Source organism: Marmota marmota, unplaced genomic scaffold (genome assembly GCF_001458135.2).
Source record: "Marmota marmota marmota unplaced genomic scaffold, marMar, whole genome shotgun sequence".
Lineage (NCBI taxonomy): Eukaryota > Metazoa > Chordata > Mammalia > Rodentia > Sciuridae > Marmota > Marmota marmota.
This window is the reverse complement of record NW_025999977.1, coordinates 4496272-4523374: the sequence shown is the minus strand read 5'-3', so window position 1 is coordinate 4523374 and position 27103 is coordinate 4496272. Positions and strand designations below refer to the sequence as shown.

The 27103-nt window shown below is 42.4% G+C and overlaps 1 protein-coding gene and 1 pseudogene across 4 annotated transcripts in view; one reads left to right on the top strand and one right to left on the bottom strand.

The window, feature by feature from the left end:
- Positions 1-27103, top strand: part of Arhgap25 (Rho GTPase activating protein 25) — an 80560-nt gene that overhangs the window by 46907 nt on the left and 6550 nt on the right. For 3 of the 4 annotated variants that reach the window (XM_048804191.1, XM_015479576.2, XM_048804190.1), the window contains 5 exons: positions 12403-12610; positions 20556-20688; positions 23529-23602; positions 25231-25352; positions 26181-26377. In XM_048804191.1, coding sequence (XP_048660148.1) covers positions 12403-12610; positions 20556-20688; positions 23529-23602; positions 25231-25352; positions 26181-26377 — 734 coding nt within the window. Of the gene's footprint in view, positions 1-6585; positions 6731-12402; positions 12611-20555; positions 20689-23528; positions 23603-25230; positions 25353-26180; positions 26378-27103 lie in introns of those variants that run through there. The other variant, XM_048804192.1, reaches the window with a different exon arrangement.
- On the bottom strand, positions 35-1639 carry LOC107137216 (annotated as a pseudogene).

Here is a 27103-nt window from a genome sequence, read left to right as displayed (position 1 = left end):
TTATTAAACAAATATTTAATGTTAGGAGTGGCATTCATTTAGCTACCTGAGCTTTCTGGGAAGATGTAGTGGCCTTGCCAGCTCCAATAGCCTCTGTCCATGCTTTGATGTCATCCACAGCAGCTGTCAGTCTCGTGTCACAAAGCAGCAAAAGAACCCAGAGTAGGATAGTGAGAGAAGCTGGACACGCATGGCCTACCTGGAACCATATCAATGATAGAAGCATCACCAGATTTCAAGAATTTAGGGCCATCTTCTGTCTTCTTACCAGAATGGCAATTAATCTTTTCTTTCAGCTCTGCACAGTTGTTGGCAATGTTAGCTGTGACAATGCTATCCAGGAGCAAGGCTGGCACTGAGTTGGCCTGGATGATTCAGGATGATCACCCAAACAGTGAAGCCAACTGCTTCCCCTGTTGGGTCACTTTTGCTGTCACCAGCAGTGTTGCCATCACAAACATCATTTTTTTGGGGGGGGGGGTGTTCAGAACTGGGTATTGAACCCAGGGATGTTTAACCACTAAGCTATATCCCCAGCCCTTTTTTGTACATTATTAAGAGACAGGGTCTCACTGAGTTGCTTAGAGCCTCACTAAGTTGCTGAGGCTGGCTTTGTACTCATGATTCTCCTGCCTCAGTCTTCTGAGCTGCTAGAATTACAGGCTGGGGCCACTGTGCCCAGCTCTACAAACATTTTGGACAGACACATTCTTGACATTGAAGTCTGTTTTGTTCTCAGCTTCACTCAAAGCTTCATGGTGCATTTCAACAGACTTTACCTCAGTTGTGACATTGCCTGAAGCAAAAGTGACCTCCATGTCAGGTTTGGGAACAGCAGTCTCCACTCAGCCCACGGGGACCGCACCTATCTCACCAATGTTGTAGACGTCCTGGAGGAGCAGACACGAAGGCTCATGAGTTGGACATGTTGATGGCAGGATGCAATCCAAACTCGGGCAGAGTGGTTCCACTGGCAGTGTCAACTTTGTGGGTGGCCTTCCATGCCTTGGACCAAGGCATATCAACACTTAGCTCCAGCATGTTGTCACCATTCCAACCAGAAATTGGCCCAAATGCTACTGTGTTGGTATTGTAGCCAGATTTCTTAGTATGGGTGCTGACTTCCTTAATAATTTTTTCATCTCTCTTCTGGCTGTGGATGGCTCAGTGGGATCCATCTTGTTAACACCAACAATTGTTTGTTCATACCCAGTGTGTAAGCCAGAAGGGCATGCTCAGGGTTCTTCTCATTCTCAGAGATGTTAACTTCAAATTCACCAACACCAACAGCAATAATCAGGATAGCACAGTCAGCCTGAGATGTGTCTGTAATTGGGTTTCTGTTAAAGTCTCTGTGTCCTGGGGATATTGAGATAGTCGTGTAACACTTGCTGGTCTCAGATTTCCAGGGGACATGTCAAGGGTGATACAACACTCATGCTCAGCTCTCAGTGTATCCAAGATCCAGGCATATCCAAAGGAGCCTCTCCCATCTCAGCAGCCTCCTTTACAAAATTTCCAATGGTTCTTTTGGTAGATCCCACCATATTTGTAGACCAGATGGCCGGTAGTGGTGGACTTTGCTGGAATCTACATATTCGATGACAACAATGTTAATATGAATCTTTTCCTTTCCCATTTGGCTCTGATTTAGTGGTGGTTTTCACGACATGTTCCTGTGGCAAACCTGTTGTGAAAAAGGATCTTAATTGATGCATTTCAGGGATTATTTGGAAAGAAATCATATATGATGACATTAAACAACACAGAGAGAGGACTTACCAGGCAGAAAGAGGAGCTACTCATAGAAACCAAAAGCAGAAACTGTGAGGGGGCCTGACAAGAGCCAGGGGTGAGGGATGGAATGTGGAAGTGAGCTTTATCCTGTCGGTTTCTCTGGCGACATGCAGTTTCTCCTGCTTTTCTCTGCAAATCTGCCTGTTTTCATCTAGTGGGCATGGACATGCATCTGCTTGTCCCAAGTACTGCCATGCCAACCCAGCATTCCTCCGCTTCTCCCACAAGCACAGTTTCATCCTAAACAGTCCCATTATAAACTGAGAAAAAAACTGCCTATTTCAGCAAAGGTCCCGAGTTCATTTGTGGTTCCAAGACCTGGGGTGGCAGGCAGCTCTGGCTTGGGCCCACCAGCAAGGGCTTTGAGAAAAAAAAAATGTGACCTGAATGGGACAGCTAAACTCAAGAGTGCCTGCCCAGCCATCTGTATCCTGTAGCAGAAAGAGTTACATAGTTTTGTTAACCATTTCCCAGGCCCTAAACACTTTTTTTTTAAAAACTGTGCTAAGGGATAAGACAAGGATTTTTATGTATTAAAGCTTGATTATATGCTGTTTCAGCCTGCATAATCTTAGCTGTGTGTGACCTTCCTTCTTGCCTTAGATTATATTATTTCGAGCCCTGTTGACATTTTCCGCTTTCCCCAGTATAGGGCTTATCGGGCTGCCTATATTGACCAGGACAGCCAATGTTGCCTAAATATGTACTTGCTCTGAGTCAAAATGCTGTCAATGTACTTTCACCAGGATCTATGCCTTTTGCAATGCTTGACTGAGCCTTGCCATGGTGACCTGCTGTACTTTGTCCGAGTACACAGGGGACTTCTTTCCCCGCCCCCCCACCCCAAAGCCGCCACCCTGAGAAGCAAATCAAGCATAAGTCCTGTAGGTGGTGGAAAGTCCAGGGGAACGGAAGTCAGAGTACATCACTACTTACTAATTCAGAGATCAGTGTTGGTTCTGATGTGGCATCTCGGGTATTTTTAAAGTCACCCAGTGAACCAAATCAAGATCCCAGCCTAAGAAGGCATTTTAAGACAGCAAAGTCCCATCTAAGGCCACTGGGCAAATCAGATACTTGTTCTTTCTATTCCTAAGTCAGGGAACTTCAGTTCTAAGGGAATAAATGGCCTGTCCAAGGGGTGGGGCAAGAGGTAGGGCCAAGGTTTCTTTGCACAGTACCACTTGTAAAGCACACCTAGGTCCACGCACACCTAGGTCCACAGGACATGTCCCCCAAGCTTTGTGAAGTCACTGAGATGTTTTGCTGTCACCTCTTTCTAGTCCTTCATGCAACTGTGTGGCTTTTCCCACTAGGGAGCTACCCACTACCCACCACCTTCACTACTACCACCCCCTGGAGAAGGAATCCTTTCTTGTCCAAATTCCAGCCATAGCCTCCAAACATTTCCACACCCTCACCCCTGCCTCCCTGCAGTCTGTTGTCATTGAGCTGGGGTAAGCCTGTTGAACCTGTCACATCAAGGTTCTGTTCTGTTCACTGGCCGATAGCTTCTTTCTTACTCAGAGTAAGAGTTAAAAGCCTTATACTGACTCATGGGGTACCTGGTTACCTCTCTGTTCTTGTTTTCCAGAATGATCTTCCATACTATTTCTGTCCAGCTACACCTGTCTCTTCTCACAGTCGAGGCATGCTCCTGCCTCAGGACCCTCTGCCTGGCATCCTCTTGTCCTGGGTGGCTACATGGCTTGCTTCTTTACCTTCATCAGGTCCTTGCTTAAAGATCACCTCAGGAGGCCTTCTCCTGACCATTCTATTTAACCCTTAACCCTTTCTTCCCTTCCTCCAACCCTCCCTAACATTCTGTCCTTCATTTTTTTTTAGCATGTATTCCTTTCTGACAAGCTAAATATTGTACTAATTTTCCTTTGTTCATAGTTAGTTTCTTTGGCAGGAATTGTTTTTCTCTATATTGGTCAGTAGGTGTATCCCAGAGTCTTAACAGTGTCTGACATAGCAAGTGCTCAATAAATAGTTATTAAATGAAATGAAATGAAAGGCTACCTCTTCCCATAGTGTCACTTTCTACTCTCCCAGGCTGTCCTGTCTGTTGAATGATGATCAGCTCTTCTGACCCCCTCCCTCTGGAATTTTCTCCCTCTAAGCATGCCATGGATGAGTCTGGATGAATCTCTCTACGGTTCAAAGACTCCTTTAGAAAATCTGATAAAAGCTATGGAAACTTCTGGAATGATAACTAGACACAAACAATTTTTCTCTCGACAGCAAAATATTTTACAGACAACTGTTAGCCCATCTGTACACCCCAGGTAATGAATCTTAATATTAAATTAGAAAAGTCACTCTGGTGATAATCCTACAGAGCTGACACCTCTTCCTGCCCCCAATTCCCTTTTGGCTCCTTTCTCCCTTGACTGGAGAAATGGCCACGAAGTCTCCATGGCTCTCCAAATCTTTCTCCTAGCCTCTCCTGCCTGGGAGCTGGCTCTGGAGCTTCCTTGAACCTTGGAGAATGGCACCTTGCTTTTCAGCCTTCTCTGTAGGCAAGCTTGTCATAACCCTCTTGCTGGAAAGTTTAGACCAACTCTTCTCCCAGGAAATTCTGATTGCAATTCCAAGTTTCCCTAATATAAGTAGGAGAAAGGAAATAGTCAATCACATCCCAACTTCTGTCAACGTGTCCCAGTCTGGCTCTGCCTGTTTTCCCCAAACTACCCCTTCTATGCTTTCTCTGGATCCCTACATTGAAACCTGGTTTCTGTTGCCAGTTTTTATTAATGCAGGCTGCTTTTACGGCTTCCTCTTGACATTAGCCATCTCAAGTTTAGTACAGGTCACTTCTGGGCACGGAAGCAGTGCATTAAGATGTTCATAGTTCTGTTCTGCTCCAATTGTGGGCATTGGGGCAGGTCCTGTGTTCTCAGCACCTTTGTGATTTTGCCAGTACAAGGCATGTAATATAGTATGTAAATATCAGATTGTTCTCTGGCTTAAGTACCTTTTCTTTCTCTAATTCTTTTAGGTTCTCTGCATCCTTAAGAACAGGATTTCACAGTCTACCACAGTTTAGCCTGTGGCATAAGCTGCCTCTGTGATTCACCATTCTTCCATGTGATCTAGTCCTTTCTCTCTAGCTGAAGTGAATATTAAAAGAAATGATTTATACTTGTTTCACCTAATTCCCTTGTCTCACCTTCATCCAGCTCCTAACTTAAGTTAGATACTTGTTTATTTATTTATTCAACAACTATTTCTTGAGCGCATGCATCATGCCAACCATGGTGCCTGCCCCAGGGGTTCAACAGTAACAAAGGAAAAGAGGAGAGAGAAAAAAAAAGACAAAATCCCTTCTCTCAAGGAGCTTTCAGTCTACTAGTAGGCCCAAAAGTCAGTCAAAAGAGTGAAGGGAAAAATACAAAATTACACCTGGAAAAAAATACATGGTAGTATGTGAAAAAAAATATGAGTATTTGTCAAGAAGGTAAAGAAAGGCATCCCTAAGCTGGTGATGAGACTAGCCAGGCAGAGAAGGGGGACAAGGAATGGCATCTCAGTCAGAGGGAGTGGCATGTGCAGAAGTCCTGTGACAGGAGAACAGGCTCTGAAGGACAGGGAAGGTGGTAACAGCAGAGATGGTTTGGTCAAGGATGTTGATCTTCATCCTAGGACCAACAGGTAGCCATTGGGAGGTTTCAAGTAAGATACTTGTTTATTTATTTATTCAACAACTATTTCTTGAGCGCATTTCTTGAGACAGTCAGATTATATTTAAAAGATCATTCTAGTTGCTTTGTCAAGAATGGCTTGAGGGTTGGGGATTTAGCTCAGTTGGTAGAATGCTTGCCTTGCACAGGGCCCTGGGTTCAATCCCCAGCACAGAAAAAAAAAAAAAAAAAAGAAAAAAGAATGACTTGAACCAAAGGTCTCAGATCTGAATAAAGGCAGGAGACTAAATGTGAAAGTCAGGCTGTCATCTGGGCAAGAGAAGCATGGACAAGAGTGGTGGTCATGGAGATGGAGAGAGTGAAACAGGTTCACCCAACATTCTGGAAGAAATATTGTCAGGATTCGGGAGTGGATTTAACACGGAGGAAGAAGGTGGTGTCAAAGCTGAGTCCTCCATTCCTGAACTGTGACTGCCGGAGGGATGAGCATTAGGTTGGCACTGTGAGACTACCCCGGGGCCCTTCCTGGCAACCTTGCTCCTGCCTGTTCCTCTGTGTCACTGAGAGCCCACTCTTGGCCTTCTGGGTTTATCTGTTCGGTTGCTGTAATGTGGGTTTCATCTTCTCTGTGGGGGTGGGAGATCATGTTGGTCTACCCAACAGCCCACTTCCAAGAGCATTGTCTCTGAGCCACGTGCAACGCTGAAAGCATTTCCAGGGAAGGGTGGGCTGGCTTCATAAATGCTAAGTGAAATTCTGTGTTCCTGCCAGACACTTTGATATATGGAGCAATGCTGGTAAGCGTCTGGGCTTTTCTTCTTTTCTTTTTTTTAATCCATCTCTGAGCTATTCCCTGAATGGCTGTTGACAATTAGCTGCTAAGTAAAAGGAGGCACTTATTTTTATTGCAGCACCGACAGCTTTATGTTGACTCTTTAAAAGCCACAGGTCCTGTGTGTAAAGGTGAGTGAGGAGGGGAGTGGTGTGGGAATCAGGGCCAGGAGGGCCGGGGCAGGTGCAAACAGATCCCGTGGTTTCCGTATGGGACTCAGAGCCTGAGTAGTGTTTGCAAGCATGTGCTGATCTGGAAAGGAAAAGGGACGGTTCTTCCAACGCCGGGAGGAGAGGAGGCCTGGGGCTGGCTTGTCAGAGGCTCTGAGTCCTCGGTGCCGCCATGCCTCATATTCCCAGGATGCCGCGGTGGGAACTGGACTGTGGCTTTCCTGTCCTGGCGCTGCTCTTTTGCTGGGATTTCAAGAGGAAAACCCCTGGTCTCCGAAAGAAAGGTATTTCTTCCTATTTTGTGATTCGATTCTTCTGCCAGAAGACACACTTTTTTCTCAGTTCCTTTTTGCTGTCTTGCCAGGGATGGGGGATGACGCTGGAACTGAGCCACTGGGACATGGGGACCAGTTCTGGGATGGCAGGTGGGGGTGAGGGAAAGACTGTCCTCAGGGTCTGGGGGTATGCAGGGGGTGGGGTATTTGAGTGATGACAAAGAAAGAATGAGATTGGGAGGGAGGTGACAGCTGATCTTTCCATCTTTAGTTCCCCAAATCACCTCAGGGTCCTGGTGTTTTCTAACCCAACTTGGGACGGGAAGATGGAGCTGAGGATGGAGGATGTGCTGTGTACAGAGTCTGGGCAGTTGTCCAGTCTGTGATAATGAGATGTCACCCGCCTGTGGTTGTTCAGGGTGGGGTGGGTGCCTTCTGTCCAAAGCCGTTAGGTCTGGAGGGCTGGAGAGGAACAAGGTAGACATAATGGAACGGAAGTGGGATGGCACGGGATGGCCAGAGGACTGTGGAATAAGCACCAAGAATCTCCATCCCTTAGTCCCTCCCCTCGAGACTTGATGGTATCTGAAATTTTATTCTATAGACTTTAAACAAAAGGAATTAAAGCAGTAAATATAGACCCACAGAGTAACTCTGACCTAAAGATAAATTCTTCATCCGAGTCTCAGTTTCTTCATCTGTAAAATAGAATACTTTGTGGAGCTCGGCGAGGACCAAACTAGATAGCACACATGAAAACATCTTAGGCAGTTCCCAGCACAAAATTAACTTAAAGTGGCCAATTATGAGGATCATGATATTACCTTTAGCAATTATAATAATTCTGTCACGTAGAGCAATTATAATTAATGAAATGTTATAATGGTTAGGATGGAAATGCCTGTGTAATGGTGACTGGCTCAAAGTGGTGATGACTTCTGAGTAGGAGTTGATCAGACCCCATCCTGCTGCTAGAGGGTAGTCAGCATGGAGCACCAGTCCCCTGAAAGAGTGGGTCCAGTCTACTAGGGCATGACACAGAAGTGGCAGCCTGGGACTTGCCTCTTCTTGTCCTTGGTGTGGAGAATGGCCTTGGAGTAACTCCTGCCCCGGTGTCTTCTTCCTTCAATGGCCTCTTCCTGTTTTCTTCTTGGGCTTTTCTCTGTTTATCTGTTTTCCCACATTTAGGCTTTTTCACGTCCACTCAGAATCAAAGGGTAGAGATAAGGGTCTAGAGATCAGAAATCAGTACTATTCAGGCTTGGGTCTTTGGAGTTCCACTGAAGTTTTGGATTCCAAACTCCTCATATGTGATCTGAGTTGAAGAAGGACAAAACCTGACCTAGACAAACTAAAAGTAACAAGAATGTTCTTTGTCTCATGGAAGAAGAGGCACTGTGGTCCTAATGTAGCCCACAGTGGTGAGTTCTGGCTGGAGGAAAGAGCTTCAACTCATTTCTAGGCTGGAGATGTAGAGTTTGGAGTCTTTAAATCTGTGTGATATTTAAAGCCATGAGATTATGAGGAAGCTCATGAAGATGGGGATGGGAAGCCCTGGAACACTCTGGCATTTAGGGGACAGTGAGAAAGGACCAATGATCTGGAGAGGCCGAGAGGGAACAGCCAATGAGATAAATGAGGAACTGAGAGACAGTGGTGTACCCAAGGCGACATGAGCAAGCGTCTTGAGGAGAGGGAGTGATTTGCTTTGTCATATGCTGCTAATAGCAGCCTGGACATTTGACTCCTGGGCTTAGAACTATAAAGGCCATTGATCTCCAGACAAGAGCAGGTTTGGAGAAATGCTGAATAGAGAAGGGGTGGAGACCCAGAGGAATGGGAGGCAGCAGGTAGAAATAGCTCTTGGTGGTCTCGTCCATCACGTGCCAATTTCTGTGCCAGGAGATAAAAATAGATGGTGAGCCAGACAAGCTGTCTGCCTTTGAGGAGCCACAGTCCAGTGTAAGGGAAAGATGTTTAAATAAATCATCATAAAACTACAGGAGAGGCCATAAAAACAGAGGTGTGCATCGGGGGCTCCATTAGCCCAGAGGAAGGAGTGGCCAGATCCCTTTGAAGAAACATCGAAACTCAGAATGATTGGGTTTTCAGGTAGTGGATAGGAGGAATGGCATTAGCGCAAGAGTTTTTAAGCACAAAGATCACCTTTCATTCTTTCTATCATAATCTCCAGCCACCAAGGAGCCTGGCACGAAGACAGATGCTCAGTTGGCATTTGCTGAATGATTTTGTGAATTCTGGTAGAAGGGTTTTTCTTGAAACAGAGCTGCAAAAGAAACCCTTGTAGGCTGGGCACAGTGGCACACTCCTGTCATCTCAGCAATTCGGGAGGTTGAGGCAGAATGATAGTGAGTTCAAAGCCAGCCTCAGCAACTTAGTGAGGCCCTAAGCAACTCATCCAGATCCTGTCTCTAAATAAAGTACAAAAAAAGGGCTGGGGATATGACTCAGTGGCTAAGGGCCCTGGGTTCAATCCTTGGTACCAAAAAAAAAAAAAAAAAATAGAAAAGAAAGAAAGGAAGAAAGCAACCATTGCAGGAATGATGTAGATGTCAGCATCAAAAATAGAAAGTTATTTGAAGCATATGTAGGATGGGATCTATATTGGGGGAAAGAAAGGTATTATGGGTAATTCTAATTTTTGGAATTTTGTTCATCAGGCTATTTGGGTGCAGGTTGTAAGAGCTGGGTAGAAGATTATTCTTTCATAAATTGCCAAAGACCTAAGCTAACATAGGCTCTCTATATCAAAAGAATACAATTTATATTATAAAGATTAAGTCCCAGAAGAGATGGAAGGGATGGAGCTGACAATTCAGGAAAGCATCACTCAGGAAGACAGAACCCTTCCTTCCCCTGAGAGGACAGAGACAGAAGTAGAGGAAGGAAAGAGAGGCAGGACTGGGGGTGAGGGAGTACACTCGTCTTCTCCATTTGGAGACATAGGAACAGAGGAGACAAGGTTACCTACTGACACAGAGGGGAGGGAAGGGGTAGTGAGCTCAAGGGGGTGACGATAATTTGGAACCAAGGTCTTAGAAAGATTGGAATTATAAATTTCCAGGAGATGGCAATGGCTTGTTCCTCATGGCTCCCAGGGGCCTGATGAAGATGTGGGGAAGGTAGTGGGAACCAGCATGGTGGGCATGTTGGAGGGAAAAGTAATGTTGGGAAGTGAATGTCCTCGTGAGAACAACTCAGAGTATGTGGAGGAGTGGAGGCCGGACACAGCAAGGCTGATGGTCTCCGCTGAGGAGAAAAGCCTGACTTCTCATCCTTATATTATGTTTGGGTTTCCCCCAGGTGAGTCCTGAAGACTCCTGGAACCCAAGTTTTAACTGCTCCAAAAAACATCTGCCTGGCCCCCTAAGGGCCAGCCACTCTCTGGACCTCACAAAAAACTCTTCAAAGGGAATTTCCCAAATACCATGTGGTCTGTTTTAAGTCAGATCATTTTAATCGTGTCCTTCTCATTTGGTGGAAATCTCTCTTCACCTCCTTTCACATACAAACAGAAACCTAATTCTGTTTATGGACATTCTCTGGTTGTCTCTCGCCGTTTTTTGTGTGGTCCTGTCATTTCCATAACTGGATGGTAAGCTGTAGAAAGCAAGAATCAGGTCCTACATGTCTGCAGAGATGCCTGCTAATGTTTCAACTAAAGAAATGCCAAAATACTTGCTTAAGGATAAGTTAATTCATTAAGTAATTCAGCAGAATTTGCATCTGCCTTGTGCCAGACATTATGCTAAATACTGGGGACAAAAAGAGACCCTCCCCCTGCTCCTGGCCTCAGGGGGCTTCTGATCTCCTGCAGCACATAGGCTCGGTGTAGGAAGAAATAGGACATTTGAGAAGGGAGGCAGATGCACAGAGTAGGCATGTAGACTGTCTATCCAGGGACTTGCCAGCAGAGACCAGCCCCATTTGAGAGGGGCCAGGGAAAACACACAGAATCCATCAGACAGGGAAGGGAGAGAACAGGCTGGGCAGCCAGAAGAGATTGTCCAAGGACACGGAGACTGGAGAGCACTGTGTTTTGGGAACATCAGGGTGAGGTGCCTTTGGGGCATGACAGTAAGTCACACCAAAAATGTTGGTGGGTGCCAGGCCAACCTGAGGAATGCCAGCCTTGGCTTTCACACTTGTACCACAGGACTATTTAATCTAACTAAGTCTCACTGAAATGCAGTGAGACAGGCAGCAGCCCAGACGATCTGGTTGGGATTAGACCCAACATTCTCACCTTCCAGCACTTGGGACATGATGAGGGGTGGGGCTCAGAGGAGGTCCTAGGTTTGGAGGAGCAAACTGAAGACCACTGCTATGGCAATTGGAGAACTAAATGATTATTCAAGCCCAGTAAAATGTTGTTGCTCGGGTAGAGCAGTGATTCAGGAAGGTAGGGAGCAGGAGGGTTTTGAAAATGGTAAAAAGAAGAAACTGTGGCAGTTTGGCTGCAGTGAAGGCCAGGAGGACATAGAAAATTTGAGAGAGCCTGGTGTAGCTCTTTATAGGTGGAATCTACCTTAATTAGACTGGTGATAGAGCATTTCAGCCAGAGATAGAATCGTGAGGAGAACCTAGGATCTTTGCAAACCGGTGTCCTGGGGATTGAAGTGCCAGGGGGAGCAGAGTCCTGGTTGCAAAAGAAGTAGGACCAGGAAAGATAGAACTGAAGCCACGGCCTGTCTTCTGAACCCTCAGGACACTAGGGGCCTGGAGCTTGATAGCAGAATAGGTCGGCAAGGATTGTGCTCATTTAGAAACTCATTTTGTTACCCATGGTGGGTGGGGGAATTCCAGATAGCCCAGTGCTTTGGGGGCTGGGGTGGCACTGGTCCATGCTTGCTCTGCTGGAGGCAGTGCAATTGGAGAAAAGATTTTTTGGAAAGCAATTTGCATACCATCAGGTCATAAAAATGTTCAAACCACTTGACCCTGTAATGCTTCATGTGGGAGTGTGCCCTCTGGAAATAGTTCAAAAGAATGAAATGTCTGTTCACCTAGCCAAGTGTTAATTAATTAAGTAATTAATTAGACATAATGCATGTGTGCTGCATACACCCCAGGAGGGTGGAGAATGTGTACACCGTGGCAATGTTTATAATAGTAGTTATTTTAAATGTCACAATGGTTTAGCACAGTATGAGACAACCCTGTGTGGCTATTATGCTTTCATGCTCTCTGCCTCAAGCAGAATTCAAAATGGGCTGCTTGCTGTCATGGTTTACTGCACGTTCCCAGGAGTTTATTGTCTGGGCTTGAATTCTGAAGGTGCCGTGTCCTATATATGAGCTGGCAAGTTCACTAGCATGTCTAAGCTCAGCGTCTTTAACGTAAAACGGGTGCAAGATTAAATAATAAAAGGTGTACAAAATACTTGGTACCATCCTTAGCACACAAGTACTTGTTAACTCCAGCTGTTGTTTTAAATATATAAATATGTGGGTGAATAGAAAAAAAAAAAAACCTGACAGAGACTGCCCCAAATTTATAGCTTCAGGAAATATAATGAGTAATTTGTCTCCCGTGTTTTGGTTAGTATCTTTGCACTGAATTCTTTAAAGCCACAGGCCACACAGAAAAGTAAGCAAAGCACTTTGATCTGTCAGTTGATCTAGGAAAGGTCCGAATGATGGGCTTTGCTCTCTTTCCAGCGGTGTTTGGCCAGCGCTTGGATGAGACTGTGGCCTATGAACAGAAGTTTGGCCCCCACCTGGTGCCCATCCTGGTGGAGAAGTGTGCAGAGTTCATCCTCGAGCACGGTGTGAATGAAGAGGGCATCTTCCGCCTACCCGGTCAGGACAACCTGGTGAAGCAGCTGAGAGATGCTTTTGATGCCGGGGAGCGGCCCTCCTTTGACAGGTACGTGGTCCTCGCCTGCGGTTCTCCCTCTGCCCTCTCCTCTGCCTGGCCCTGTGAGAGCACCTCTCTATTCCAGTTGAGCCATGGGTCCTGCACAGACACTTCCAAGAACTGTGGCTTACAACAGAAAGAGCCTTTTGTTCTGTTCACAATTCAGAATTCGGGACCTGTAACACAGTCAAGAGAGTTTGCTGTTATTTATAGCAGAGATGATGTGAACTGGCACTAGAGCCTTTTGGATAAGTGACATCCAGGATACAGGGAACGGGACGTGCAGAGTAGGGCAGAAAGCTGAGAACTACTCTGAAGCCACCCTTTGGGAAGATAGGAGTTGAGCCTACAGACATGCATGCAGTATAGCAGGGAATGTACTGTATCAAATGATTTGTCTCTTTTATTGTTGTTTCACTTTAAACAATTTTTGTTTGTTTTTTACTATTTATGCTGTTTTTCTCATTTCTTTGTTTTCTTCATTCAATCTATGGGTGTTTTCTGTGTTGGGGGCTATGACAAGTAGTGGACAGTGTATAATGGAACAGGATTCTGGAAGCAGAACTTCAGAGAGGAGGTGGCACAGAATCCTGGAAAAGGCAATGAATTTCTGAACTAATGCAGTGAAAGGCAAGGGGTGGGGGCTGAGGGCTCAACATGACATCCCAGAACTGAGGGACTTTGGGAGATTGATGGATGTGTGTGGTGAAGGAGAGGCCCCAATCAAACCAGAGTCCCTAGGTTCTAATAAAGATAGCGGGATGAACTGCCACATAGGAGCATTTAGAGACTGCGGTCTTGCAGATTGTCAGCTGATTATCTTTCTGCCATTTTTCTTGGGAACCTCTCATTGTGTTTCAACAATAGTGTATTTCCCAACCTGACTGTGCCTAAAGGCATTTTTAGACAGTGACTAAGCAGGGTATTTTTTTTTTTTTTCAGAATCCCTGTGTTAAGGGAATGGTCCCGCCCCAGATTTCCTGAGGTCAGCCATGGAGTATAGACAGGGCTCCAGGCCAGCTTGTGTTCTCCTTTTGAGGTAGAAAGTTCACAAGTTGCAAAAGGGGAAGTTCTCAGAAGATAGTGCCAATTATAGGCTACCAAGAGCAAAACCAAAAAGGAAAATATACTCACAAATCCAAGATGTAGCTTTACGATCAGGTACTCGTGGTGTTCTTGTTTCTGTTGCCTCAAATGGCTCCCTTCTCCTGTCCCAATCCACCCATCCTCTCCTTGGTCCAGGAGTTGCACCCACCCAGTCTGATCTATAATCCCCAATCCTGAAACCAAGGAGATTCTCAGGTTGCCTGGACCTCTTACCACTTCAAAGCTTTTCAGTATATTCCCAGAGTTTCCTTTGAGGAACAGCAGTTTTTATTAACCTGAAATAAACATTTCTTCACTAAAGAGCTTCAAAGACAATCATATTGTCACATAAGGTTTTGGTCAATGACAGACCACATATACAATAGTGTAAACCATACAGCCTAGGTTTACAACATAGGAACATCTAGGTTTGTGGAAGTACACGCTATGATGTTTACACAATGACTAAATTGCCTAATTACTCATTTCTTATAACACATTCTTGTTGTTAAGCAACACATGACTGTATATGGTAGGTGAAGATTTATTTTCCCTTACAGCTCTTGGAAGCTGTGGGTATGAAAATTTTTCTTAATGAGCCACATATTAAATATTTAGGATTTGTAGGCTAGATGGTCATTGCCACAAGTAGTACATGATGTTCTTACAGTAAGAAAGCAAAGACAATATATAAATGTGGCTGTGTTCTTCTAAAATTCAATTTATGGGTACTGGAATTTGAATTTTATATAATTTTCACATGTCATGAGATTTTTTTATTTTAATATTTTTTATTTTTTATTTTTAGTTATACATGACAGTAGAATGTATTTTGACATATCATACTCGTGGAGTATACTTCCTATTTTTGTGGTTGTATATGATGTGGAGTTACGCTGGTTGTGTATTCATATATGAACATAGTAAAGTTATGTCCGATTCATTCTACTGTTTTTCCCCTTTTCATCCCCCCTCCCTTCACCCATTCCCCGCTCTCCATTCCATTAAACTTCCACTCCCTGTACCTCCCACCCCATTGTAAGTCAGTATCCACATGTCAGAGAGTACATTCAACCTGTGGTTTTGGGGGATTGGTTTATTTCACTTAGCATAATAGCCTCCAGTTCTATCCATTTACCAGCAAATGCCATAATTTCATTTGCCTTTATGGCAGAATAATATTCCCTTTTATATATGGACCAGATTTTCTTTATCCATTCATCTGTTGAAGGGCACCTAACTTGGTTCCATACCTTAGCTATTGTGAATTGAGCTGCTATTAACATTAATGTGGCCATGTCACTATAGTATGCTGATTTTAAGTCCTCTGGGTATATTTCGAGGAGTGAGATAAATGGGTCAATTGGTGGTTCCATTCCAAGTTTTTTGAGGACTCTCCATACTGCTTTCCAGAGCAGTTGTTCCAATTTGCAATCCCACCGGCAATATATGAGCATACCTTTTTCTCCACATCTTCACCAACATTTGTTGTTATTTGTGTTCTTGATAATTGCCATCTGACTGGAGTGAGATGAAATCTCAGTGTAGTTTTAATTTTCATTTCTCTAATTGCTAGTGATGTTGAACACTTTTTCATGTATTTGTTGACCATTTGTATTTCTTCTGTGAAATGTCTGCTCAGTTCCTTAGCCCATTTATTGATTGGGTTATTTGATTTTTGGTGTTAAGTTTTTTTGAGTTTTTAATACATCCTGGAGATTAATGCCCTGAGGTACAGGTGGCAAAGATTTTCTCCCATTCTATAGGCTCTCTTCATGTTCTCGATTGTTTCTTGCTTTGAAGAAGTTTTTAGTTTGATACCATCCCATTGATTGATTCTTGATTTTTTTACTTCTTGTGCTTTAGGAGTCTTGTTGAGGAATTTGGTTCCTGAGCCAACATGATGTAGATTTGGGTCTACTTTTTCTTCTAGTAGGTGCAGGGTCTCTGGTCTAATGCCAAGAAACTTGTTCCACTTTGAGTTGATTTTTGTGCAGGGTGAGAGATTGGGGTCTAATTTCATTTTTTTAACATAAGGATTTCCAGTTTTCCCAGCATCATTTATTGAAAAGGCTATCTTTTCTCCAGTTTATGTTTTTGGCATTTTTATCTATTATGAGATAACTGTATTTATGTAGGTTTGTCTCTGTGTTTTCTATTCTGTACCATTGTTGTTTTGCTGTCAATACCATGCTGTTTTTGTTACTATAGTTCTGTAGTGTAATTTAAGGTATGGTGTTGTGATACCTCCTGCTTCACTTTTCTCACCGAGAATTCCTTTAGCTATTCTGGGTCTCTTATTTTTCCAATGAATTTGATGACTGCTTTTTTCATTTCTATAAAGAACATCATTGGAACCTTAATAGGAGTTGCATGAAATCTGTATAAAGCTTTTGTAGTATGGCCATTTTGACAATATTAATTCTGACTATCCAGGAACGCAAGAGATCTTTCCATCTTCTAAGGTCTTCCTAGTGTCCCAGATATTTTAGAATGCTATATTGCTTTTCTCATTTACCTCTAAGTATTTTTATTTCACTCCTGATTTTCTCTGCTATTGATTGGCCATCCAATAGCATATTATTTAGTATTCAGGTGTTAGAGTAGCTTCTATTTTTATATTTTACTATTGATTTCTAATTTTATTCCATTATGATCTGATAGAATGCAAGGTATTATCTCTATTTTTCATATTTGCTAAAGTTGCTTTGTGGACTAAGATATGGTCTATTTTAGAGAAGGATCCATGTGCTACTAAGAAGAAAGTGTATTCAGTCATCAATGGATGAAATATTCTATATGTGTCTATTAAATCATAATTAATTAATTGTATTTTTTAGTTCTATAGCTTCTTTATCTAGGTATTTGTTTGGAGAATTTATCTAATGGTGAGAGAGGTATGTTAGAGTCAACCAGTATTTTTGTGTTGTAGTCTATTTGATTCTTGAAATTGAAAGGTTTGTTTCATGTACATAGATGCTCCATTGTTTGGGGCTTAAATATTTATTATTGTTATGTATTATTGATGTATAATTCCCTTAAGCAGTATAAAATGTCCTGTTTTGTCCCTTTTGATTAACTTTGGTTTGAAAGTTTCTATACTTATCTGATGTAAGTATAGAAACGCCTGCTTGTTTACAAGAATCATGTGAATGATATGTTTTTTCCCATCCTTTTACCTTCAGTCTGTGGATGTCTTTGCTTATGAGGTGAGTGTCTTGAAGGCAGCATATTATTGTCTTGTTTCTTAATCCAATATGCTAGTCTATGTCTTTTGACTGATGAGTTTAGGCTATTTACATTCAGTGTTATTATTGAAATATGATTTTTATTCCTTGTGATTTTGATTTATTTCTGGATTTTAATTTGAATTAGTTTCTTATTTGATTGATTATTGTTCTAGTGTAGTTTCTCCCTTTGTTGGTTTTCACTTTTATTTTTTATTTCTTCTTCATGAAATATCTTATTGAGTATGTTTTGTAGTATAGGCTTTCTAGTTGTGAATTCTTTTAACTTTTGTTTATCATGGAGGTTTTTATTTCATTGTCAAATCTGAAACTTAACTTTGCTGGGTATAGTATTCTTGGCTGGCATCTGTTTTCTTGCAGAGCTTGGAATATGTTATTCCATGACCTTCTAACTTTGAGGGTCTGTGTTGAGAAATCAGCTGAGATCCAGATTGATTTCCCTCTAAAAATAACCTGTCGTTTTTCTCTGGCAGCCTTTAACATTTTATCCTTATATTGTATGTTAGGCATTTACATAATTGTTGTGGATCTGTTGTTATTTCACACATTTGGGGTCCTGTAAGCTTTCTGTACTTGATTTTCCATTTCATTCTTTAGGTTTGGGAAATTTTCTGATATTATTTCATTGAAAATATTGTACATTCCTTTGACTTGTGTCTCTGAGCCTTCATCTATCCTGATTAATCTTAAATTTGGTCTTTTCAGGTTATCCCATATTTCTTGGAAGTTCATGGTTTCTTAATATCTTTTTCCATGGTCAACTTTCTTTTCAAGATTATATATTTTTTCTTCATCACCTGAAACTCTGTCTTCCAAGTGATCTAGTCTGCTCTTAATGCGTTCAACTGAAGTTTTAATTTGGCTTATTGATTCCTTCATTTTGAATATTTCTACTTGATGTTTTTTAGAATCTCTTTCTCTTTCTTGAAGTGATCTTTCACCTCCTGTATTTACTGCAAGATTTCACTCCTTATATCATCCCTTACCTTGCAGATCAGTTTAACCGTGTACATTCTAAACTCCTTCTCTAACATTTCTTCCACTGTTGTGTCAATGGATTCTGTTATTGGTGTATCTTGGTTTGTTTGGGATGATTTGGTTCTTTCTTTTTTGTGTTGTTTGAATGTCTACCCATCTAATAATATGAATGTGAGGCAGTAGAGTTTCTACCCTGTGGACTTATAATGTCCCTGAAGGTTTCCAGTACATTACCATTTATGGGGAGAGAAATAATAACAACAACCATGCAAAGAATATATGGCATTAAACCAAATATTCCTGCTATGACGTCTACAATGTTAGGTGTCACAAAAAAACCAGAAATAATATGATCAGTTATTGTCTACAATAAGAAAAGTAAGTTTGCAAAAGGGTTTACAATTTTGAATGACGAACAGGAAGAGAATAGGAGTGATATAGGATATGATGATTGTGAGGGAGTAGGAAAGAAGATAGAAATAAAAAAGTAAAGGAAGAGTAAAAGACAGAAAAAAATATAGATTGGCTGTTAGCAGAAGGAAAGGGAAATAGATTATATATATATATATATATATATTTTTTTTTTAATAAAAATAAAAGAATACAAAACAAAACTGAAATATACTAATTAAGCATCCTAGTCCTCAAAAAACTGATCCATGAACAATGACTGTTTTCAAAATCTAGAAATGGGAAATAAAACAAATATGAATATGTATAAATGTCCATGAACCATTAAGGTCACAATTAAACAAAGAAAAGAAAAAAGGAAATTAAAAAAAAACAGATGGAAAGTTAAAGAATTCTTTCTGTTGGAGTTCAAAAGATTCTCAGCTTCTTGTCTCAGCAGTTTTAGGTGAGGTTGTCTGGAGTGTGATGCACTACCCCTCTGGATTGCTTGGAGTGGTAATCTCACAGGTGGAATTCCTTGAGGCAGGGTTTAGGCTTAGGTGGGCTCCAGGCTCTTTACTGAATGCCAGCTGGTCTGGAGATTTTAAATTGGTGCACCTCTAGGGCCCAGCAATTGCCAGTCTATGCTGGAAGACTGCACCCCAGGGTCCTCCCCTGGGTTCTACTTGTGTGTTGGAGGAGCCACTATGTCACCTGCAGACCCCATATTTCCTGGTCTTGGATTCAGTCTCCAAACTCAATTTGTCCCACCCCTACCTTTTCGAATTCCCAGCCTATCACGTGTCTCCCAGCCCATCCTACAAACAACCAGATTGGGGTGGCCGGGGAGTCAGGTGGGTTTCCATGACCCGTTGTCCCCTGTGTAAACTTATTTCCATGTTTAATATTCTCCTGGTCACTTAGGCACACTCTGTGTCACACAGTTTGGGTTTGATCTCTAAACTCTTCATACCCAGACACATTTCAGGCCTCCTAAAAATTCAGGTTCCTTTAATTCCCTTGTCCTTCTACTTGGCTCATGGGGGAACCACCTTGGCTGGTGCTTCTGGCCGTCGCAGCTGTGGTACTAGGATTTCTTCCTTATTTTATTATACCCAGCCTCCTGAGTTTCTGATTTGCTTTCAGTATCCAGTTTTAAATTCCAGTAAAGTCCCCCTCACCATTTTTTGTTGCTTTTGTTCATCCACCTTGCTGAGAAGCTACCTGTCTGCTTTCTTGGTTTCACACTACAGAGCAGCCTCAGGAAAGCAACCTTCTCCATTCTGACATCTTGTGAGATAGTCTTTGAGCTTTTTCACCCCAATCATTCAAACACATAGAACTCATTTTCAGCTTGCAGGGGCTGGGCCAGATTTGCCTCCCAGGCTGTGGTTTGCCAACCTCTGCTTTAAACAGAGAAACTGAACCACAGAGCCAGTCTCTTTCACTCGATCACACAGTCATCTGAATGTTGTCCCAGCTCCTACAGTGGGAACTCCTCTGCCTACCTTCCAGCCACATGCCACCTGTCTCATGGTATAACTCCTTGACACTTCTCAGAGGTGCGCCTTCATCTGAAAATCACCTATGGCTCCCCAACCCTGGCTTGGGTTCCCTTTCTGTACTTCCATATGATATACTTCCTGAGCCCATCCACTTCCTGGGTCCTGGGCTTCCCATTTCATGGCACTAACCACACAACATGGTAAGGACCTGGAAACACTGATGTCCTTCCAGCTGTGTGGCCAGTGAGGTCAGGGATCCTGTGTATCTCTTGGATCTAAAATCCTTGTGCTTGACAAGAACAAAACAACAAAAAAAAGTTCTCTCGTTGCTTATCAGTTGAATGGATTATTGAGGAAATCCATGAATGAATCTGAGAGTTATTTTAAGCACTCTGGGAGATTAAAGAAGTCAGTGGGTCAAAGATATAAAAGAGTCAACACATAAAAAATTAGAGACAAATTAGACTGCAAATTGTTTAGATCTAAATGACTTGAGGAAAGAAGAAAGCAGTAAAGACAAAATAGTTGAAAATGGTTTAGTGGAAAAAGTGGGCCTTGAATTTAACTTTGAAGCAGTTGGGTGGAAATAGAGGGGGAAAGTGTACAGGGTTGGTTTCCAGAAGGAGGAATAAGTAAAAATTTGTGGGACTCTACAGATTGCAACTTTCCCTGGAACTCCTGGTTGTACTCAGGGTGGAGGTGAGGAGAGTTCTGGAGAGTCAAGGAGTGTTGCTTATTTTCTTCCAGAGACACAGATGTGCACACCGTGGCCTCTCTGTTAAAGCTCTACCTCCGAGACCTCCCAGAGCCAGTGGTTCCCTGGAGCCAGTATGAGGGCTTCCTCCTCTGTGGGCAGCTCATGAATGCAGATGAAGCAAAGGTTTGTGTCTCCTTAGTTCAGCTGTCCTGCTTTAGAAGAAAGTGATTGGTTTCCTGAACATTCTTGTGGAAGGAAGCAGTGAGTCAGGGGGCCCCACACCCTTTGGTGAGATGCTTTGTCAAATTGGGCCTTCCTCTGCAGCATAATGACAGATGATGCCAATCATGGTGATTGGTACCCAGCCTTCTCTAAGGAAGGTAATGCACCACAGTCAATTATCTGAGAATCACTTTTAAAATAATGAGAGAAGGAGAATAGACCTGAGAAGGCTTAAGAGCTCTGTAGCCTTGCTGAGACCTGCTGGGACACAGGGACAGGCTGACCAAGCCAGAGGGCCGGTGCAGGTTTGGGCTGGTTAAGCTCTGTGACGGCAGTGGATATCAGGAATGGTTACTGGAGGAAAGCACATGCCAGAGAGAGGAAGGATAGGGAGGTTTGCTTTGAATTTTTTTTCTGTGATAGCTGACTGTGGGGTCTGGAATCACCATCTGCAGCATCATGCTAGTGAGAATACGTAAGTTCACCAGCAGGAGTTTTGATCCTATGCAGATTGTTTCCATAGAGGTCTCATAGTCCACCACCATCACCACAGGAATCATATTAGAAAACCAATTGACTAATCAACAAAATAACTAACAGTAATAAAACCTTCATTTTTTAAACAAAGACTTTTAATACCAAATGTCCATGAATATATTTGTGCTACACAGTTAATTTGGGGGCCTAAGTCTCCCCTTTTAACTAGGTTGACTTAGCATGACTTTTTCTAAAACTCTGTCTGGCAAAGTGGTGCACAGAAAAACCTCTGATGAAGACCTGGACTTAACTTTGCTTTTACCCTTCGGCAAATTAGGCATCTTTTATGAGATTTGGTTTACTTTCTCAGACCAATAGAACTTTCTATAAGGATGGAACCATTATATATTTGTACTGTCCACATATACTATAGTAACCCCTAGTCACTCATGGCTATTGGGTTCTTGAAATGTGGCTAGTGTACCTGAGGAATCAAATTCTTAATTAATTTAATTTATTTAATTTTTTAAAATATTTATTTTTTAGTTTTAGGTGGACACAATATCTTTATCTTACATTTATGTGGTGCTGAGGATCGAACCCAGTGCCTCGTGCATGCTAGGCGAGCACTCTACCACTGAGCCATAATCCCAGCCCTGTTTTTATTTAAATTTTAAATAACCACATGTATCAATTAGCTATTTTGTTAGATAACAGGGGCTGAGAAAATTTTCATAATATTCACAATATCCAGGATTGCTTTGAGGGCTAAGGGATATGACATAGTGAGTGACATTTTTAAAGAATATTGGTATGGGGGTTTATTTTCTAATCTGCCTCAGAATTTTTGAAGGTCACATCCACAGAAAATATATATATATATATTTTTTTTTTTAAATAGAATTTTCAAGCGAATGAAGAAATAGTGTTCTAACCCCTTAAGAAAACACAGCTGTGAGAATGGCCATCCTGACTGTCAGTGGGAAGCCTCAGATCCCAGCATGAGTAGAAAGGCTATTTTACATTTCAAAATTGGGACAGGAAGAGAGCAATAAAGATGTAGCTAACCTGCTGTGGCCATTATAGCTGTTTTTCTGAATAAAAATCAGATCACATGATCTGATGTAGGATATTTTGTATGTAAATTATGAATTTTGTGGGGTGAGGGAGATGAGGATGTGAAAAGTCTTGATTTATATACTTTTAATAAGTCAATTTTATTGTTTTATGAAAAAATGTTATGAAAAAAGTTTTAAAATTGGGCTAAAAAGACAGATGTTTCAGGTGCTATCCCACCCCTCAGTTCTAGGGAGAAGAAGAAAGACTCTCAGATGCAGCCCAAACAAGATTCCAACCCCTGAACTTCCTCCTGTTACACCACCTTCTCCCAACATCTCCAATCTCAACATATTTGAAAGTCTCTATGTCCATGGTGATGCATATTCTGTTAATACCAAGGGCCAAGATCTCACTAGCTAAAATATGGCAGGGGTGGTTGCTTGGAGGGAGGACTCAGCTGACAAGGAGGGATCTCATCATGAAGTAGGCACTCTGGATCAGACACCATGAGGCTGCATTTGGACTGACAAGGCTACAGGGTGAGTTTTCTCCAGGAGAGCAGCTCAGGTTTTATGATGAGGGTGCCCTTGGGCCACATGTGAACTTGTGTACTCTCACAAGCTGGAGATCATAGATGATGACTGTAGACCCCACTGATAGCTGAAAAGAACAAAGGTCTCGTGTCCTTCCTCTCTCTGGAACGTGCTTTCCTCCAGCAACCACTCCTGATATCCACTGCCATCACAGAGCTTGACCAGCCCAAACTTGCACCAGCTCTCTGGCTTGGTCAGCCTGTCCTTGTGTCCCAGCAGGTCTCAGCAAGGCTACAGAGCTTGTAAGCCTTCTTAAGCCTATTTACTTTGAAAGTAATTCTGAGATATTTGATTGTGGTCCAATTCTTTATTTAATGGATCATCACATCTCAAACATGCATTAAGCAAACAATTATTGTGTGAGTGCGTAAAATTGTCCAGGTTTTATAGTAGCTCAAGGTCAAGGGTGGAGTAGGCTGGCAGAATTCCAGTCAAATGTAAAAAAAAAAAAAAATGCACCATAACAAAAACTTTGACACACCCTGTGCTATTTTTTGCAACTTTCTGAGAACTTACAGTTATTTCCAAGTAATTTTTAAAAACTCACAAAAGTATAGGAACAGGAGTGACTACCAAAGTGTTGTTTCTGCACAGATGCACCAATTATGTTGCTTGATCTCATCGTTGGCAACTGGGCAGGCTTCCTTACTAGTGTTAAAAATCTCTTCCCAGGCTCAGCAGGAATTGATAAAGCAGCTTTCCAGCCTTCCTCGGGACAACTATAGTCTCCTGAGCTACATCTGCAGGTGAGGGTCTCCTGATGTCAACTCTACTATGTTTGGCCACATCAGAAAATTCAGAACGAATTCCCTGGTTAGAAAAGGAGAAACTATTTCCAAGATTGCAGTGATTCAGGCCCAGAACTTAGAAAGGTCAACCCTATTCACATAACACCGAGGAAGCTTCCTGTTTCTACAAGATAATTTCAAGGATCCCTAGAAATCTGGTTGGCACTCAGAATGAACAAGCTCCTCCTTCATGCTTGCCAGAGTCCTGGGACATGCCAGAGAACCCAGAATCTTTTTAATGTTTCTAGAATGATCTCTGGTCTTCCTGACACAGGACCATAACTTACCACCCAGAGACATTTATTATGAGCCATGCTTTTTGTTTCCTTCAACCTTTTCTGGGGACCTGCCATGTGACATCCTTGTGATGTGGGTGTGCTGGGGTGGGAACCTGAGTCACCATCCCAGACAGACCCAAATTTTGTCTTCTATTTTGTAAAAATAAATTTGTTATAATTTCCAGATCATAAAAGTGTTACTTGCTTGATTTGGAAACCAGAAAGATACAGCAAATTGTAAATAAAAAATGAAAATTACACAATCCCTCTTGTAGCACTAATCTCTGTGAAAATTTGGACACGTTTCCTTCTGGAGATTTCTCTCTGTGATGGATCTTTTCATACATCCATCTAAAAATAGGAAGACGTTTTTATATCAGGTTGAAATTTTTAAATCGCATCTGACTTTTTTGCCTTATTTTTGTGCCGTGAGCACTCTCCTATGTCATAAAATAGGATTATAAATGACTCCGTAATATTTCATAATGTTTTATCATTTGGACATATCACTATTTAATAATTTCTGTATATTTGGGACTTTATTTTTATTTTTTTATATTTGGAAACTTCCTAGGTTTTGGCAAGTCTCTGATTATCACTATTGATATCATATTTTGTAAAATTTTTTTATTAGCTCTTTAGTTTTACATGGTGGTAGAGTTATGTTGCTTCAGTCTATCCATTTAAAAATATTTTTAGCAAAAGTACCCTGAAATTCCCTTATAGATTCGTTCAGGCTTTGGTGGTGGTTGTTTCTTTTACAGTGAATCTGAGAATTTCATGCCTCAAATGGGTAAAAATATAGTCAAAATTAATGGTCAGTTATTGGACCTGCTGAGGGTCAGAGCCTCTGCTGGGCCCTCTGAGAGGAGGATGAGAGGGAGGAGGCACCATGGCTTCTGACTCTGAGACCTCACTGATAAAGTTGTCCTCTCTGGAGACATCAGGGGATGTCTCTGAGAACTGGGAGACAAGTATGTAAAGGCAAGACAGGAGGGCAGTCACTTGCCCATTTTAGTCCCCCTGGTCATCCCTTAGCTCCCTGAATTTCATCCAGCCGCCCGCTTATGTGATTCTGTGTGCCCAGACCCACCTAACCCCCAGCAGCTGGGCAGTCCTCCATGGTTTCTCTTCCCTCCTTAGTCTTGAATCTTTCAGGCCAAAGCTAAACTCTTTGTGGGCAGAGCAGATTCCATTCCTGAGACAGAAGGAAAGAGTAGAGATCTAGCAAGAATCTTGCTGTACCTGTAAGTACTTTCTCCTGGCAACTTCCTGTTTTCTACTGTGGGATTTCTTGGCTGCCTGCAGGTTTCTACATGAAATCCAGCTGAACTGTGCTGTCAACAAGATGAGCGTGGACAACCTGGCTACTGTGATTGGTGTGAATCTCATCCGGTCGAAGGTTGAAGACCCTGCTGTGATCATGAGAGGTACACAAGCCTGGTCCTGCAGAGAAGGCAGGCCCAGAGGCAGCAACAAACGATAGCACCGTCCCTCCTGTTTGTGCACGGCTCTGCATTTTTGCCAAGGGCTTTCAATTGATTATCTTGTCTGAATCATATTAACAAGCCCTGTGAGGCAAAGAGGGCTGGAATGACATCTGTTTGCCAAACCACACATCTGAGAGAGAACAAGAACTTGCCTGTGGTCACGCAGCATAGTAGGCTGACATGTGAAACAGCTAGTGTTTCCTAGTTTTTTTTTTTTATTACTTTTAAACACTCTTCACTAGGTGGAGTAAACAAGATTTCATGTTGTAAGTCAGATCACAAAAAGGCTTCTGAAAACCTGGATGGAGAAGACTTTTGAGGTTGTGTCTTGTCTCCATAAGCAAAAGTCCTGGCATTGAGTACTGATGCCTGCCATGGGTGCTGGAAGGTAGTGTACCCAGCACACATTTGATAGGTGTCCAGTATGAAACCAGGTGTCACTGAGGACCACAGCATAAATGAATAATGTCCTCATTTTTTTCTTTTGTCATATTGCTATTTTCCTGATCAGAAATGAATCCAGAGAATGATAGGCTGAAAATATCCTTCATGGCTCCCTCTTTCACCACCTTAGACCATCCCTTTCACCATAATTTCTTACTCCAAGCAATTAAGAAGGGTCCTGAAAGAAGCAAAATGAGGTTCTTTGGGGCCCTGTGGTTTAGGGCCGAGTTTGGAGATAAACCATGGTTGGAAACTGTTGAAGACTAACTACCTGCCTCCTATCCCATAGTCCAGCACTACAAATCTCTTTCTTCTTTCTTTCAGGGACTCCTCAGGTCCAAAGAGTGATGACCATGATGATCAGAGACCATGAAGTCCTCTTCCCGAAATCCAAGGATGCACCCCTGTCCCCCTCTGCCCAGAAAAATGATCCCAAGAAACCTCCAGTGCCCCGAAGCTCTGTGGGCTGGGATGCCACTGAAGACCCCCCAATTTCTAGGACGGACAGCTTCAGTAACACGGTAAGACACAGAGAAAACTTTCTGTCACCATAGAACTTTCCTTTCATCCAGGTCATTCCGTGTAGAGCTGCTTTGGGTGACAATCTGGCAGTTATGGATGATGCTATGGCAGGGGCCCCAGCTGCTGCAGACCCACTGAATACATCTTGAGTTCCTGGCCTCTTTTAAAATTTGGCTTCTGCAGGCTTCATGGAGATGGAGTTACTGACATGCATACAAGCTGCCTAAAGACTGGGCAGTGCCATCCCCTCTGCAAGTCTCTCTAAAAGAGAAACCTTTTCAAACACATACCAGGGAAGTTCAAGGGGAAAAAATAGATACCACATTGTAAATGTTTTGGTGAGAGTTGTTGAAAGTTCTGTGTGAAAGTCCAGAGAGAACTGGCTTCCTGCTAACCCTGAAACGTGATCCCTTCCTCAGAGTAAGTGATGTGTTCGTGTAATACTTCTCATTCCCTGATAAGCTGTCTCAGCAATGTCAGTCCCCTCATTTGTACAGAAGAGCTGGAGCTCACGTTCCCAATGTCCCCAAACTGCAGATTCCAACATGTAGATGACTCGAGGGCAATAATTTACAAAGGTCAAATATTTTTATATATTTATAAGGGCAAATATTTTTAAAAAGACCATGTGAACTTTTATAGCAGCTTCATCTTTATGTGTGGCCAAGAAATGAATTTAAGATTTCTGGTTGACCAGATAACTTAAACTACATATATATATATCT